The following is a 16,732-nucleotide window of genomic DNA, read 5'->3' as shown; positions in this document are numbered from 1 at the left end:
GGTCAAGGAGTGCGTCAGCTACTCTCATGTTCAGTATATTCTATGTTCCTTCGGTATTCAGGTGTGCTTATCCTCAGTGGTAGAGTGGGAGCTTGGTTCATAGCAGACTCAGGTTTTGGTAACCTTCAGGATCATCTTGAAGTTCTTCTCGAGCTAGTGGGGTAATGATGGAATTCGTTCAGTCCAGTATAGAGTTTTGTTTTGACCAATCATGAAGATGTTTTCTGTTTTGATTATGGTGGCGTGTCGATTATATCTGGTGTTTCTTTCTCTTCGGATGAGAATATGGGTTTCTGAAGTATGCGCATGAGAGTACTCCTTGTGAGCTAAGCAAGAGGGCATTGGGGCTCTTGGTTCAAATTAGGTGCATCGTTCTCCTAGGTTTTAGTTTCCAATTTGGATCAAGAGTGCGACCTTTATCCTACCTGTGGGTTGTGTGCGCCTTTGATTTCGTAAGGTTATGCTTGGGGTGACAGCTTGTTCTATAAAGTGAATCATGTGCGGTAGGGTTTAGTCTTTTGTACTAGTTGGGTGTTGTGTGGGACGTTGATTAGGACCTTTTTGGGCAATAGAGGAAGGTGAGTACCTTCAGACGCGGAGTGTTGGGTGACTGATGTGACGACGACAGTGTCGATAGGTTATCGGGAGCATTCTAATCATGAGCTGAGGGTCAGGGAGGGCATACCAGACTCATGGTGTGGGCTCATAGGCAATCCAGACCTATGATGAGGACCACGTAAGGGTATTCTAGTCGTAGTTTGTGGGCCTACTGATCTTAATGGTTCCTTTCCCCTGTTTGGAGCGCTTTCGGAATGGATGCAATGTTGGGGTTCGGGTAAGCCATAAATCGGTTGGTTGGATAAAGGAAGCTGTAAGGATTGAGGGAAGTATCATTCGGGTCTCAGAAAGTCTCGGCAAGTTGTATGCATTGTAATTCCAGTTGTTCACAAGCTGTTGCTAGGGTTTTGGGTTTCAAGATGGGAATTGCTTTGGACATCGCAAGTCATAAAGTTCTTTATGAATGTCTCGAGTGGGATGCTCAGGTGGGGGTACACCTGATCTGATAAGGGATCGGATGTATCACAAAAATCCATGGTTTGGTTTTGGTTTAAGTTCACGGTCGGTGTGTTTCGAGAATCATTTGGCGTGGTTCTGGTAGTGCCCCAGTTAGGGACTGGGGGTATATTCAAATGGATACTCATCAGTTTAGGGAAGATCTTGCGAGATGGTATTATGAGTGGCCATTTTCGAGTGGGATTGGGACTCGCATTGGGGATCACGAATGTATCCGTGCAAGGTCTGTATCCAGATCGATGTGGTCCATTTGAAGGAATGGATTCTATAAAGTTGGCAACTTTATGGATCCTATAGGTCCATTTGAGATTATATGTTTCAGATCTGGTGTTCCTTTGTGTATTTGGAATCATACACAAGTTTGAGTTCATTTCTTCCATGGATTTGACCAAGTTTCGGAGAGACATGCATGTCCGTAAAGCACTGATCTTTATGATGTGTTTGGAGTATAAAAGTCTTCTGGAAAGTTTGAGTGGGTGGCTTTAGTGACTTAGGGCTATAAATTTTGGCTTATTGGAATGAATTAAGGGATAAAGTTGGAAACTTTATCCATTAAGACATTGGGGTGTACCAGATCTAAGCTTTGGAGCTCTTGGAATAGTTAGAAAACAGCTAAATGCATTAAGTTGCTGAAACCCGGTTCCCACGGCATGACGACTAGGGAAGAACTCGATTGTTTAGTCATTATGTTGCCACGACGTGGCCAATGGAAGGCCACGATGTGGCGATTAGTTGTGTTGAATTTTGGGTTGTTGACTTTGAGTATTGACCTTGAACCGATGACTTGTTGACTTGGATTGACTTTTGGCCATGATTATTGGATTTAGTGTGTAAGGTAAGGTTGGACCTTGTATATTTTGATAGGTGTGTGTTAGCATTGGTTATGTGGCTTTGAGTGGTGGGTTAGCTAACTTTGTGAGACATGTGAGTCTTCTCCATATACCATATAGGAAGACCAGGTGGTGGCCCCTAGCAATTGTATGAAAGACCTGGATATGGCTCCCGACAATTTGTATGTAAGACCAGGGTCTGGACCATGGCAGTTATATGTAGGATGTTATTTGTATTTGTGATACTTACATGGAAGACCAGAAGGTGGCTCTTCGCACTTGTTTGTAAGACCCGGGTTTTGGCCCTCGGCATGGGAAGGAAAGACCATGATGTGACTCATGGAATGATAGTGACAGTAAGACTATGGTTGGCACATAGTATCCTTATCTTATGTATGGTATGTGGTATTTTGGGGAACTCACTAGGCTTTGTGCTTACGGTTTTGTGGTTTAAACATTTTCAGGTACTTCCGGTTCCAAATGGAAGGGCCCGACTTGACTGCACAGCATCCCCTGATGGCTTTTTCCACACTTAATACTTTTGATTTACTCCGATGTTTGAGAAATACGTTTCATCATGTTTGGTTTTGTAATAAATGGTTGTATGACTTAATGGTTTTAAATGAAATTCTTTATCGGTGTTTTTGGGACATTACAGTTTTCCTAAATTTCACTTTTTGAAAGGGATCTAAAGCGAAGAGGTTATTTTTTAAATGTTTAAATTTGATAACTTTTTATCTATGTTTTTATGATATCTAAACCCTATGTAACTCCCTAGGCTTTCCAACCTAACTTATTATTTTGATATATGACACGACATGAGAAAAATGTTTGGTACAAGCAAAGGCAAGCAAGGATTAGTAAGCGATTTTAAATAACCTTTTTGGGGCCATCAGATAGGGACGAACCTAAGGAAATAATTCAAGCGTGACACAAAAATTTTCTTCCTATAATATATAACAAGATAAAAAAAATAAAAAATATGATTTCATTAAATATGACAAACTAATTTAAAGATTACATTTTAAAGTTTGACATCTTCTTTATTTCATTTTACTAAGGTGATCAATCATATTTTCAATCGTAACACTCATTAGTGTTTTCTTTTATGTACTACAAATCAAAACATCATTTATAAAATCGTCACTCATTTTATTACGCTAATCGATCTTCAAGAGTTTCATTGCAGAAAAATATGTTTCAACTTTTGCGGTTGTGAAAAGAAAAACCAAAGTTAGCTTAAATAACTTATAGGCCAAATGAAAAGAACAATGTTTTCATGTTTCCAAAATCAAATGAGAAAGGTCATCGATTCCCTTCAAATTAGCAAGTTTATTATCATGTAACATAGAGTGAGAATAGATATCAAGTTAACCAACAAGATGCACCCATTTCGAATCATTAAAATCATTTTGGTACATCTTACTTACTTGAGCAACTTTGATTTATCCAAGCTAGAAAATGTTGAAGTTGCCTTCTTGTCTTTTGATTTTGCATGAAATGTGAAATTAAACTGATAAAGACCAAATACCAATAGATTGGGGATAGGCTTATTAGCCAACTTTTTTTAATTTAATTTTTAAGCCTTTTGGACTTTAAAGTTTGAATGTAGGGGTTGCACAATTTTTTCAAATGTTGCATCTATATATTAAAAAAAATCAATTTTTTATATATATTTAGAAAATTTGAAAGGTAACGCGAGCTATCACATGCTATCCAGTAGGTCTAGTAGGTCTATCACTGGCCATAGACACCGTTATACAGTAGGCGGTGAACACTTTATGTTTATAATTTGTCTTTGATTTGATTGAAGCATCTTCTGTATTTTACTTTATCACGATAGATTTTAAATTTAAAAGTCGGCAAGAATAAGCCTTCTAGTTTATTTTAATGATGTTTAAACATTACTTCAAAATGGTTGTACGAGGGTGGTACAATATAGTTGCTTGCTGAAGACTAAATGGTGGCTTGGTGGGGATAACTACTTCATATTACATTAAAATAAACCATAATAAAAGTATATCGTTTATTGAATAGTAACACCTTAGGCGATAGACTTTTTTCTAATTCATTAATTTCCAATAATGCACACCTGGCACTACGAGCATTGGATGTTGTGGTCTGCACCACGAGAGGCAATGTTGGTCACTCTCTATTACTCCTCTCCTCTCTAGTGGTTGTGTTGGGGAGTATACCGCATTCACCTATCGTGCTTCCTTGTTGCTTATATGGAAGAAACTCACGCCCCTTGAGGTGGGGTACACCTCATGGCCTTAGTGAGAATATATATCTCATATATTCTTGTTTAGGTATAATCAACCTCTTCTCTTTTTTTTTTATATATAAAAAAATAATAATAATAATTCAAAATCAGGATACTTTGTGCAGTTTTTTTTTAATGTGAGAGTCGGACATGGGTTAATAAAAAATTAAAGTTTGCAATATTTGAGACAAGTTGCAGAGATTTGGACATTATACCAAGAAAGTTAAATAACACTTTGTAAGTACAACTGGACAATTGCACAAACTTCAACATTTCAAGTGCTGCAAGGTGAAAAACAATTACTATATGCTCTTGTTCTAGAACAATTATTTTATCTAATATAATCGTTCAAATGTTAAATTTATAAATAGTTAAAACCACCCGTATCAAGTCAATCAACCAAAAAATCAAACCCGTAAATCTAAATTTTGCCTCTACATTTAAAGATCAACATCGAGCCAACAAAACAATAGACGATAATAAATAATCCATATGCATAATTTTAAAACCAAGAACAAGATGTTTTTCATGAGCTTTATAATGAAAGGAATATTAAAATTAAAAGTACCAAAACATAAAAAGATAAGGATCAAGTAGCTTTTCCTTAAGCTTTGACATTCCTAGTGAAGTCAATGCATGTCTGACATCCACAATCTGAGAAGCGACAATTCCCACAACCAAAACACACACACGATGTGCACCCTCTGCACGTTGGAGACCTCACACACCCTCTATACACCCTTCGGCTCGCTCTTTCCTCATCATCATCACACGTTATTCTAAAAAAAACAACAACAAACAGTATCAGTAACAGTATCAGGAGTTGTTCAGCTAATCTATTGTAGTTGCATAAAATTGTAAAAAACGAAAATCACATACTTGTCGTAAGGCATATCGGAACACTTCCAATTGGTGTTTATAAAAGCATCATGATAAGTGCGACATTCTTCGGTTGTTCGAAGGCGGAACCTTCTATGCTTATTGCACTGTGTGCACCGAAGAAACTCGTCCCGGTGACAAACCCGACCCGCTTGGGAACGGGTCGACCCGTTGCTCAAAGCCCGATTGTAATACTTCAAAAGTGCGGTTTTTGACAATGGAACTTTCTCTCCATCAACAATCACCCAAACATTATTCTTCCATTTCCTTGAGGTTTCTCTTCCAGAATGCTTCTCAAATGCAGCTGGTGTTAACTTGTCTGAAAATTAATTAACAATTATTTTAATCAATAAAACCCATCAAGATTCATCTATAATTGGGTAGATTTTTTATATGAAAGTAGGATGCTATGATAAACAAATCAATGAAAGTACGTTGCTATTTCTTAGATGTTTATAGCTTCATACTTTCACCCCTTTTTCTTATATACTTGAAAAATCTATCAAGTTATAGCATTAAATATTGCTTTATATTTAAATAATATTGCTTAAATTGTTTCAAAGTACAATGCTACAATAAGAAGAAATGAAAGTAAGAAGCTATAATAAGCAAACTAATCATCGAATGTACATTGCTAATTCTTGCATTTAACCCTTTATAAATTAGATTCACTTTGGGTTTTAGGGGAAGTGATGATTAATGACAACAAATATCGGAGTATATGGTATATTTAAAAAATGTCAAAAATGGCTAAATGCCAGAAATAGCAATGTACTTTCAACTATTTGTCTATCACAGTATTCTACTTACTCAGTTTTTTTCTAATTGAGGCATTGTGCTTTGAAAAATCTACCCAATTATACTATTTTAAACACAAAAACTAGATGCAATTTTGTTTATTCTATAAGTACAAAAGAAAGCAGAATTACTGGATGTTAAAAGAGGGATTGTTTTATGAGATGCCCTCTTTGTCAGACCAAAAGTTGGATAAAGTATAGCAGATACTCAACCATGTAAACTACAACTTGATGGTGTTTCTTAGGAATCTAGTGTCATGATTATCAAAAAAGTTTTCAAAAATTAAAGCTTGAAATATTCAAGATTCGCCTTTTGGGCATTTAAACTTAAAAAGCAGATACGTTTCTATTTATCTTCAGCATCAAACACAAATTGGACCCCATGAAACCAAAATGGTAAAGGAACAAAGTGAATAAAACCTTAGGATTTGCATACTAATTATAGATAACACAGATCTAAATTAGCATTTTACTATATAAAGGTAAGGTAAATCAAACAATTGGATTCATGCAGATAAATCTAGATTAGTATTTTTTTACCATAATATCATAACCTACCACAAGACTTCAAGGTGAATCATCCTTAATTCCCAACAAAATTGCTTAATTGGATTACTAATTTTAAGCAGAAAGTTATAGACTAACATCAACTTAAAGCAATGGTGAAAGTTATTGGCAACCTGCAACTTGACACATTAAGACATATGAGGGCTCACAAACGTGTTATTACACCTCCTCAATTGTATTAATCATCATATAATCATTATATGGGATGATAGAGAGCACAAGCTGTCATAGGTAGAGTGAAAACATGAACATTGAACATGTAAATGCAGCATACTTATGTATTTCAAACCAAAATTACTCTGAATAAAATCATGTCAAGAGGCCATACAGAAAACCATAAACTTTTATATGATCATGTAAACATGTCACTTGTGTAAAGTCAATAACAGAACTCTGCACTGAAAGGAATCCAACAGTTAAAGAAGAGAAAAAACAAACTCATTATCATAACATATTAACATCACAGTAAGAAAGATGAACAAGACACCAAAAAATTATGGAATGAGTGTAAAGATAAAGAAAGAAGAAAGAAGATAAGGTTTGATTTGTGTAACAGACAATAACAGGCAAAGATAAACGTATAGAACACCATGAAAAGCCATATAACAAAGACCCAATTTTCATTGAGTCATATCATCATACACTTAACGTGTATGAAAACTTCAACCAAAAAAATGGTGGAAATTCATGGAGACATGTGATGAGAAGGAAGTATTGGTTTCGGGGGAGTCAAAATTCACGACCACAGAGTGACATTATACACCACCTCCAAGAGAACTCATATAATACACACAATCACATTAACATGCAAGTGGGTGAAGAGATAAAGAAAAAAAAAAAGGGTGACCTTCTTCACAACCAGGGGTACATTCGCAGCTGATTTCGAGATCACCGCTGGTGAAAACCCTAAGCGTTCCGACGGCATCGCCGTAGCGATGGCTCGTGCACCCGCACGTGACCTCAACGTAATCATCGCCGCCACGCTTGAACCCACTTATCTCCCTCACCTCTTCATCGCTAAACATTGTCGAACCATTCACCACACTCTCCCTATCCATCTCCTCAACACCATTCGCCATATCTCTCTCTTTCTTTGACAAAGATTTTATCTTTATAAAGATAACAATCAAACTCGAAAACTCACAGACAAAAGAAAAAGAAGAATACAAGATAATTAAATTGGTATCTTATCACTTCTCCGAATACACTCACGAAGACTTTTTATGTAACCGCGACGTACCCTTTTCTGTATCAACTGTTTGTGAGAAAGACAAAGATATATAAGAGACCCAGAAGAGGAGAAGAACAGAGGAAGCCAAGAATCTTTAACAAACACGCATCTCCATGAGAGAGAGATCTGATGGAGAAACGTTGAATAGGGCTCAAAGAGAGAGAAACCGAAAGGGTTTTTGTGCGTTTATTTAGTGTGTGCGTGGGTGTATACGAGAGAGAGAGAGAGAGAGAGAGAGAGAGAGAGAGATGGTTTGGGGTTTGTGAAATTGGTTGGTGATGAGAGTTGTATTGAATGACATGAATGAGCTGGCTGATAGAAAAAAAGATGCGAAACAAAAGAAAGGCAAAAAAATTGGAATAAAGGTAAGTAGAGGGTCTAAAAGTGTAAATTAGGGATCTGAAACGTTGAGAAAACAGGCTGCGTTTGCATGACATGACCTGCAGACGATAGGATCCTGAACCATGTAAGATCACAATATCCATGTAATTTCAACTTTATGCTCATCTTGTAGCCTATCTTTTCATAAATGTCAAAGTAGCCTTCACAAAACTTCATCTTGAAATATTCAATATTCATCTTTTGGGCATTTGATCCTTCGTGGGTCGGGATCAAGGTACAGGGTTCCAAGAAAGCAACTTTAGTATGCATTGGTTAGAGTTTAGGGTGTTGGTATATGATGTTTCAAAGGGTATTTGAGTTACTATATATCAAAAAGACTTGAAGATTAAATCTTGAAATATTCAAGATTCATCTTTTGGGCATTTGAGCTTCAAAAGCCGAAGGGATCTCCTATGCAAGAAAGGAACTTTAAGTATGCATAGTCTAGAGTTTAGGTTGAAAGAAAGAAACTTTGGTGGGTGGGTAGGTGGGTATTGTTGGGGGTAGGGATTCTTGATTTTTCAAGGGTATTTCAAGATTTTACGTTTTGATGCAATAAATTAGGTGGGTGTTGAATTATGGTTGAGGGTATGTAGAAATGATAGTGGGTTGTCTCTTACAAGTCTTGATTTAGAATTTGGATGTGTGCGTCGGCCTATGGTTAAAGGGTTGGTGGGACTTATAGAGGTTGTTACTATCATTGTCATATGGTCAAGAATAAAGATGGGTACATATACCTAGCAAACTTTATGAATGTCTTGTGGTATGAAACACCAAAAACCAAATTGTTATTTTATTAGTATACATACGGTTGTTAGAAATACTGAAATATGTGTCAGTGGTAATGATGATGGATGGGTAATATTTGAAAAGAATGCAATTTTGGGAAGTGGTAATGGTTACTACAAGCATATATAGCTTTACCACCCAACCAAGTTTTTAGTTTTTACAAATGTTTTTTACTGTTTATTAGCCCGCCAAAATATTGTAGTTTTGTACTTGGGTAGGGTTGTGGGACACGCACTTCACCTATCACTATGTGTTTGTGTTGTAAAAGACAAAAGGAGAATTAGATACCCCTTGGAGATTGTCCAAGAAACTTTAGGCAATTGGTGTGGATTGATGATAAATAGGAGGCATATGACCCATGATTGAGTATATTTTATGTACCAAGCCTAATATTGAATCTTACTTTCTCTTAAAATAATTATAATATGAAGATATTATTTTTCTTTGTTTAAATAAATCTTTTTAGAAGATTTATTAATTAATATTTTACCAAGTATTATGGTCCACGCATTTTCTTATTGAAGGAAACTTTAAGTCTTTTTGTTAAAAATATATGTTAAATCAGATGTATTCTTTTGAGAACAACAAAATATATGATTTAATGACAATTGCCTGTTAAAAACACACACACACATATATATATATATATATATATATATATATATATATATATATATATATATATATACTAAAACTACTACGTTTAATTTAATAAGTAGTTTTTGAAATTTGTTTAATTAACTATAAATATCTAAAGTATCGTATATAATAGAATAGGAATCTTATGAAACTAAAATAATATAATCGATATCTATTTATATTGATAAAAATAGGCAATATGTCAATGCCTAGGAATGCAAATTGATATCAAAGCATCACATACACATTTAGAACTAGCCAAAGTAGAAAGAAGTGACCCTTTTTTAACAAATAAAAGAACATTTTCTAAAGTGGGGGTGTAAGTTGTAATCATGTCGAGTCAAGTCTAATATTGTCAAACTCGAAATTCGATTTGAGTAAAACATTGGACTCAGGTCTTTACAAGTTCGGGATCAATAAAGTAGTCGACACTTTCGAGTTTGACTCAGCTTGACTCGACTAATTATTAAAAAAATACATTAAATTTCAATATAAATATGATTAAGTTTGGGAGCTCGATTCGGTTATGCTCGAATATGTAAAATATGAATAAACTTAAAGATAAGCATGTAAATATAACTAAGCTTGATTAAGCTTGCGAGCTTCATGAGCTGAGTATTTCGGCACTCGAGCTCGACTTAATAATATACTTGAGTATTTCGACACAACTCCAATCTAGTCGATCTCAAGTATTTTTTAAGTTGGTCTCGAGTATTTCACGAGTTGGCTCGACTCAGTTACATCCCCAGTATTTGGCTTGGGTACAACTCGCTCCTAAACAATTTTGTATGATCGATGAGTAAAAAAATGGTTTGGGTGTGGCAAGCAAATGATTAATGGATGCATTAATAACTTGTCATTTTGATCTCTTCTAGAGAAGTACACACTCAATGCCACAAACTTCAACGATTGGTATCGTAACCTGAAAATTATTCTCAATAACGAAAATATGTTATACATCATTGATGCTTTACTTCCAAAGACATCTCTTGACAACTCATCTGTAGCAAATCGAAATAAATAGTTAAAGAGATTTGATAAGTAGTTTAATATATCATCTATCATGAGCATGAACATTGGCCTTCAAATGGTTTACGAGAACCTTGATGCATATGAGATAATGAGCGAGCTTAAGGAAATGTTCCAAGGAAAAGGTTTCACTATAGTTGTTTAACTTCTTCGGCTTATAATGGGTAATCCATAAAAAGTGAAGATGTTTTATGACTCTTTCCTCACGACTATGAGAAGTTGCAATTTACTGATTTTAACATAATCAATTTCTCAACTGTCACAGAGATGACAGGTTTGTTAGAATTCCATATTGATTTTGGATATGAGCATTCGGGAAAATATGATCACGGCTAGCACATTATGTTGGAATCAGAAGAAAGGATTCGGTATATATTAGGAAGATTGTGATGGGTTTTGATACAAAATATAAGTTTGTTTTTCATAAAAACCGCAACGGAAGTTGTAACGCCTGTCATTTGAGGTAATATTCATTTTAAAATAATTGCAATTTATTTGTTTGGACCATGGAATAAGTAATGGATTATTGAGTGGGCTTAAGCAAGTGAGTCGATAGGATTGGGCTACCCGAAGACGTACGTTGGGCGTAAGCTTGGCGTACGCGGGGCATAGAGCTTCACTGGATGCGGGGGCGGAGGTGCGTACACGCAGCGTACCAAGGTGTACGCGCAGCGTACGCAAGCAGACTCCAAACCCTAATTTTTAAGGATTAAGTCATATAAATACAACATTATGACTCAAACCCTAGCCTCCTTATCAGCCCCTCATCCTCAGAAACCCTAGATGGCCTCCCTTTTCTCATTCTTGTGTGTGTTTGGCCTTATGAAGCTTGTTTTAGAGCTTAGAATCTTGAAAGAAGGAAGGAGAAGATAGTGAAGAGGAACTTGAGTATCTTGAGCTCATAGATCCAGGATAGCATCATCATTTGGGACTCTTTGAAGGTATAAAGTTCACAACTTTCCTCAAGTATGCTTAGATCTAGTGTAGTGATGTTTTGGACCTTTTTGGTCCCAAGAATGGATCTTTATGACTCAAATTCGTTTCTAGGCCTAGGGTTGCCACCCTTAGTGATATATGAGTTCCATAAGCAGTAAAGTTTCGATCTTTATGGTCCTTGTGTGACCATGCATGAGTTTTGGACATTTCCATGGAAGTTAGTGGCTATATTCCGAGTTTGGGCTCATTTGGTGGGTTGCAACTGCAAGCCACAAGTAATCGACTTTATGAGTTAAGACATGTTATTGGACTCAGATCTGTAATTTGGACGTAAGGGCTTGAAGGATTAAGCATTTTTGAGGAATATGGCTTAACAGGGTAGTACGCTGGGCGTACAAGCCAGTACGCGCAGCGTACAAGCCATACAGCCTGTACGCTTAGCGTACCGAGGAGTACGCCCTGCGTACTCACTGAGTTGGACTTCACGACTTTTGGGCCCAAGTTTGGGCCAAACTTTGGACCCTTTAGCTTTTGGGCCTTAGTGGGCCATGAGGAATCAGTTATTGGGTCACGGACATATTTGGGCTTTGGGAAAGGCCCATTTGAGGAGTTGGGCCCAAATTAGAAAATTAGGCCTTTAGTGGACCATTAGTGGGCTTGGAAAGATAAAATGGATTTGGGCTTTGGATATGGTCCAAATTATACTAGGGGTAAAATAGTCATTTTACCCTAAGGAGTATTATGGATTTTGACTAAGTGTTGTTATGATAATGATAGTCGGGGAGTCGTTGGAGCAGTCGTTAGGGATTCATTGCCGTGAGATTCGACACTTAGCTTTGCGAGGTGAGTTACCTTCTAGTAGAAGTGGGTCAAAGGCATCAATGTCGGCCCACTAGTAGTTTATTATAGTTGAGATGATTGTCTTTGTGATAATTGTCTGGTATGCCACTATCTGTTATGCTTTTATGTGCTAGGATGCTATGATATTATGTGATAGTGGTAGGAGGGGTGAAATAGTCCCCAGTTACCGGTTGATAGAGACTGAAGGGGTAGACAGTACATGTATATGCCTAGTAGTATGTTTATGATATGTTATTATGTGGTAGTGGTAGGTGAAATAGTTCCCGTAACCGGTTGAGATAAGCTGGAGGGTAGGTCGGGCACCCAGATATGCATGACAAGGGTAGGTCGGACACCCCAGTATGTCTGACAAGGGGTAGGTTGGGCACCCCAGTATGCCTAACATGGGTAGGTTGAGCACCCCGGTATGCTTAGCAGGGTAGGTCGGGCACCCAGATATGCCTGACATTATGTTTATTGTATGGTATGTGGTATGATGGGGGAATTCACTAAGCTTTGTGCTTACAGATTTCAGTTTTGGTTTCAGGTACTTCTTCTTCGAAAGGAAAGGAGCCGGCATGACTGCAACGCATCACACCACTATTTTCCGCACTATGATGTTCTTGGGATTTGTACTCTGACATTATTATAACTTGTTTTCAGACATATGACTTATGGGTTTTTATGATATGAGATAACTCAATGATGTTTTTAATAATCTGTTTTATGAATTATTAAATTAAAAATGAAATTTTTGGCATTGGATTTTGGGATGTTACAAGTTGGTATTAGAGTCGTGGTTTGAGGGATTCGGACACACCTTCGGGGGGTGTCTGGACTCAAATCGAGGGTTTGAAAGATTTTTACAAGAAAATAATTTTTCTAAAAATTAAAATAAAGAGTTTTGAGAAAGAACAAGGTGTGTGATGCGTGCAATCGGCCGAGCTCAAGTAAGTTTTCCCCAAGATACTCATACATGTTTGTTATGATATATGATATGATTATGAGAACTGCATGCTGGATTAGGGGTAAGGATCTAGGAAGGATGCCTTGTATGCCTACTGTATGTGTATGAGAACTGCATGCTAGATTAGGGCTAAGGATCTAGGAAGATGCCCGATATGCCTGCTGTATGTGCTTATTGAGCTACATGATAGTACTGATTAGTCAGTGATATGATAGCCTGATTAGGGTATGCTTGGTTTCGGTTACTCAATGCCCGTATGTTACTTGCTTTGTGCTTTTAGGAGTTCTAGTTATCTTTAACTAACTAGTAAACGAATACGCTAAGTTACATATTATGAGGACTAAATAATTTCAGAAGGTTAGGTTTAGCCCTATTTCGCAGCTCTCATTTGAGTCTAACCGTTGTAGGGAGAGACCTCTCATTCAAAGAATTATCTGGTCTTAGTGATATGTAATGGTATTCGCGAGCTAGTTAGGGAGAGGTAGCAGGGACTTCTTATGCAACTGATGGTGGAGAGTGGGTTGGAGGTTACCCTAGGGTAAGCCTAGGATGAGATTAGTGCAGCGAGCATTAGTAGTGAGAGGGACTTGGTGAAGTCAAGGCAATCCTTGAGGAAAGTATGGATAGATGTGGAAGGTAGTATGGGCTCGTACTACTGAAAGCAGATGATCCGTACTCGAGTCAAGGACGGCTGAGATAGAACCAGGGAACTTGTAGAGTGTGTGAGACCTCTCGAGATTATGTATGACCCTGATGATTATGTGTTTTGTTTCAGAATGGTGGTGACACGTCACGGAGCAGGAGGTTCATGGTCTGGATCAGGTTCAGGTTCCGAGTCGATTGATGATGGATTACGCGAGTTCATCGCGTCTGAGATTACGAGAGGCATCCTTGTGGCGACCTCGGTGATTTTCGAGTCAATCAAGGAAGGGATCATTGAGCTGATGGAGGATCGCCTCAGGGCATTCCGGAGTGACATGGCATCTAGCCAGTCAGGGACGCACACACTCTACTTCAAGGACCTCAGGGGATGTTGTGCGCCATAATTTCACAGGGTGAAGGACCCCATATTGTCCGGGAGATGGATTACAGACATCGAGTCTGCATAGTTGACGAGCTTCTGCCCTGAGGGGTCGAAGGTCTGGTATGTTGCGGGATGTTTGAGAGACATAGCTAGAGAATGGTGGGAGGCGGTCAGTGATTCGTTGGGAGCCCCAACCATTGAGGCTATGACCTGGTCGGACTTTGTGCTCAGGTTTAGGGTTGAGTTTGTGCCGGCTGTGGAGCTTCAGCGGCTGGCCAGGGAGTTTATGGATATGAGGCAGACTACTGAGTCGGTGGCGGAGATTACCGCCAAGTTCAGGGATAGAGCCTTACTGGTGCCTCAGTACACGGGCGATGAGGAGATGAGGAAGACCCGGTACCATGAAATGCTGAGAGCTGACATTCGGAAAACATGTCAGCTACTCGGCATGCCCGACTTTGGATGACATGATTGCGAGGGCGAGGGATAAGGAGATTGATATAGAGCACATCAGGAAGAAAAAGGTGGAGACTGGGCAGGCGACTGGGGTTTCTGGGAAGAAACCCAAGGGATTCGACTCGATATCGAAGGGCCACCAGGGCTGGAGACGCTGCGGGAAGTACGGCAAGGTACACGAGGGGGTCTGCAGAGCTGGGGGATCGGGCTGCTATAAGTACGACAAGACTGGGCACTTTGGCAGAGATTGTACTGCCCCTACCCCCACCTTTCAGACATCTGACCTGATTTACTTTCATTGCAATCAGAAGGGCCATAAAAAGGCCAACTGCCCGAGATTGACATCAGGAGCACCAGTGGCGGCGCCAGCTCCAGCGACCCTGCGGATCACGGATGGCCGACAGAGCAAGATAGATGCTCCAGTGGTGAGGAGCCGAGCTTTCCAGCTGACCGCCGAGGAAGCGCGTGCTGCACCGGATGTGGTGATGGGTATGTTTTCTCCTCCCTAACTCTTATTACATGTCGGTTATGATATTTATGTTCTATGTTTTATATGTTTTGTTTAGGATCGTTCCATGTGAACGGTATCTCAGTGCAGGTGTTATTTGACTCGGGGGCTACCCGATCATTCGTATCTCTTATGCTCAGCAAGAGGTTTGCTAAGTCTTCAGGCATGTTGGATTGTCCTTTAGAGGTCGAGATCGCCGACGACCGATCTGTCTGGGCATCGGAGGTCTATAAGGATTGTGTCTTGAGGATGTATGACGAGCGTTACCTCGTGGATTTGGTTCCCATTCCGTTGCGTGGGAACAAGGTCATCATCGGCATGGATTGGCTGAGCCCTAATGGGGCGGTGATCGACTGTGTGCAGCAGTTGGTACGTGCCAGGACCCCAAGTGGGGGAGAGCTGGTGATTCAGGGTGAGAGGCCGCATCGTGGACCAGCTTTTTGTTCGGCAGCGAGGGCAAGGCGCTACCTCCAGCAGGGTTGCGCAAGGTATGTTGCCTACGTTATGGATACCCGGGAGGCGGGTAAGGCGACCATGAGTGATGTGCCAGTTGTGCGAGAGTACTCAGACGTATTTCCAGAGGAGTTGCATGGGATACCACCGGAGAGACAGGTGGAGTTCAGGATCGACCTAGTCCCTGGTGCGACTCTGATAGCCAAGGCACCATATCGATTGGCTCCTCCCGAGATGTAGGAGTTGTTTACACAAATGCATGAGCTGTTAGACAAGGGATTCATTAGGTCGAGTAGTTCGCCTTGGGGAGCCCCGATCCTATTTGTGAAGAAGAAGGATGGGTTGCATCGGATGTATATAGATTACCGGGAGCTGAACAAGATAACGGTGAAGAACCGTTACCCACTCCCGAGGATTGATGATCTCTTCGACCAGCTACAGGGGGCATCTTGGTTTTCCAAGATAGATTTGCGTTCAGGCTACCACCAGATGCGAGTCAAAGATGAGGATGTACACAAGACTGCTTTCCGGGCTCGCTATGGCCACTACGAGTTCGTGGTGATGCCCTTTGGGCTCACCAATGCCCCTGCTGTGTTCATGGATCTTATGAACCGCGTATGCAGACCGATGCTAGATCGGTCTGTGATAGTCTTTATAGATGACATATTGGTTTACTCCAAGATGCAGGAGCAACATGAGGAGCACTTGCGGGAGGTGTTGGATACCCTGAGGAGGGAGAGCTTGTACACCAAGTTCTCCAAGTGTGAGTTCTAGTTGTGCGAGGTGCAGATTCTGGGGCACCTTGTCAACCAGAACGGTATTTTGGTCGACCAGGCCAAAGTGGAGGTCGTGATGAGATGGGAGGTTCCGAAGTCTCCATCTGAGATTCAGAGTTTCCTCAGGTTAGCAGGCTATTACCGGAGATTCATACAGGACTTCTCCAAGATAGCAGTACCCTTGACCCGACTGATGAAGAAGGCCGTTGTATTTCGTTGGGGGCCTGCGCAGCAGGCAGCATTCGAGACGTTGAGGCAGAGGTTGTGCGAAGTGTCGATTTTAGCCCTACCAG

The 16,732-nt window shown here is 39.5% G+C and overlaps 1 protein-coding gene across 1 annotated transcript; it reads right to left on the bottom strand.

The window, feature by feature from the left end:
• Window positions 1-4,637: 4,637 nt before the first annotated feature.
• Window positions 4,638-8,429, bottom strand: LOC145107486 (protein ULTRAPETALA 1-like). The gene is made up of 3 exons (XM_079044377.1): window positions 7,258-8,429; window positions 5,047-5,365; window positions 4,638-4,946 (listed from the first exon to the last, which is right to left on the bottom strand). The coding sequence occupies exons 1-3, from the start codon at window positions 7,487-7,489 to the stop codon at window positions 4,772-4,774; spliced, it is 726 nt and encodes a 241-aa protein (XP_078900503.1). The 5' UTR covers window positions 7,490-8,429; the 3' UTR covers window positions 4,638-4,771.
• Window positions 8,430-16,732: the final 8,303 nt, after the last annotated feature.

Source organism: Lactuca virosa, chromosome 4, assembly GCF_052849685.1.
Source record: "Lactuca virosa cultivar CGN04683 chromosome 4, Lactuca_virosa_CGN04683_v6, whole genome shotgun sequence".
NCBI classification, from domain to species: Eukaryota; Viridiplantae; Streptophyta; class Magnoliopsida; order Asterales; family Asteraceae; genus Lactuca; species Lactuca virosa.
This window is presented reverse-complemented; position numbering and strand designations above follow the sequence as displayed.

What these genes read in the sequence shown, in the direction of transcription:
- LOC145107486 (XM_079044377.1), bottom strand. Translation starts at nt 7,489, where the DNA reads ATGGCGAATGGTGTTGAGGAGATGGATAGGGAGAGTGTGGTGAATGGT. An exon ending in TACCCCTGGTTGTGAAGAAG is followed by an intron (nt 5,366 to 7,257) that starts GTCACCCTTTTT and finishes ATTAATTTTCAG; the next exon opens with ACAAGTTAACACCAGCTGCA. An exon ending in TCCGATATGCCTTACGACAA is followed by an intron (nt 4,947 to 5,046) that starts GTATGTGATTTT and finishes TGTTTTTTTTAG; the next exon opens with AATAACGTGTGATGATGATG.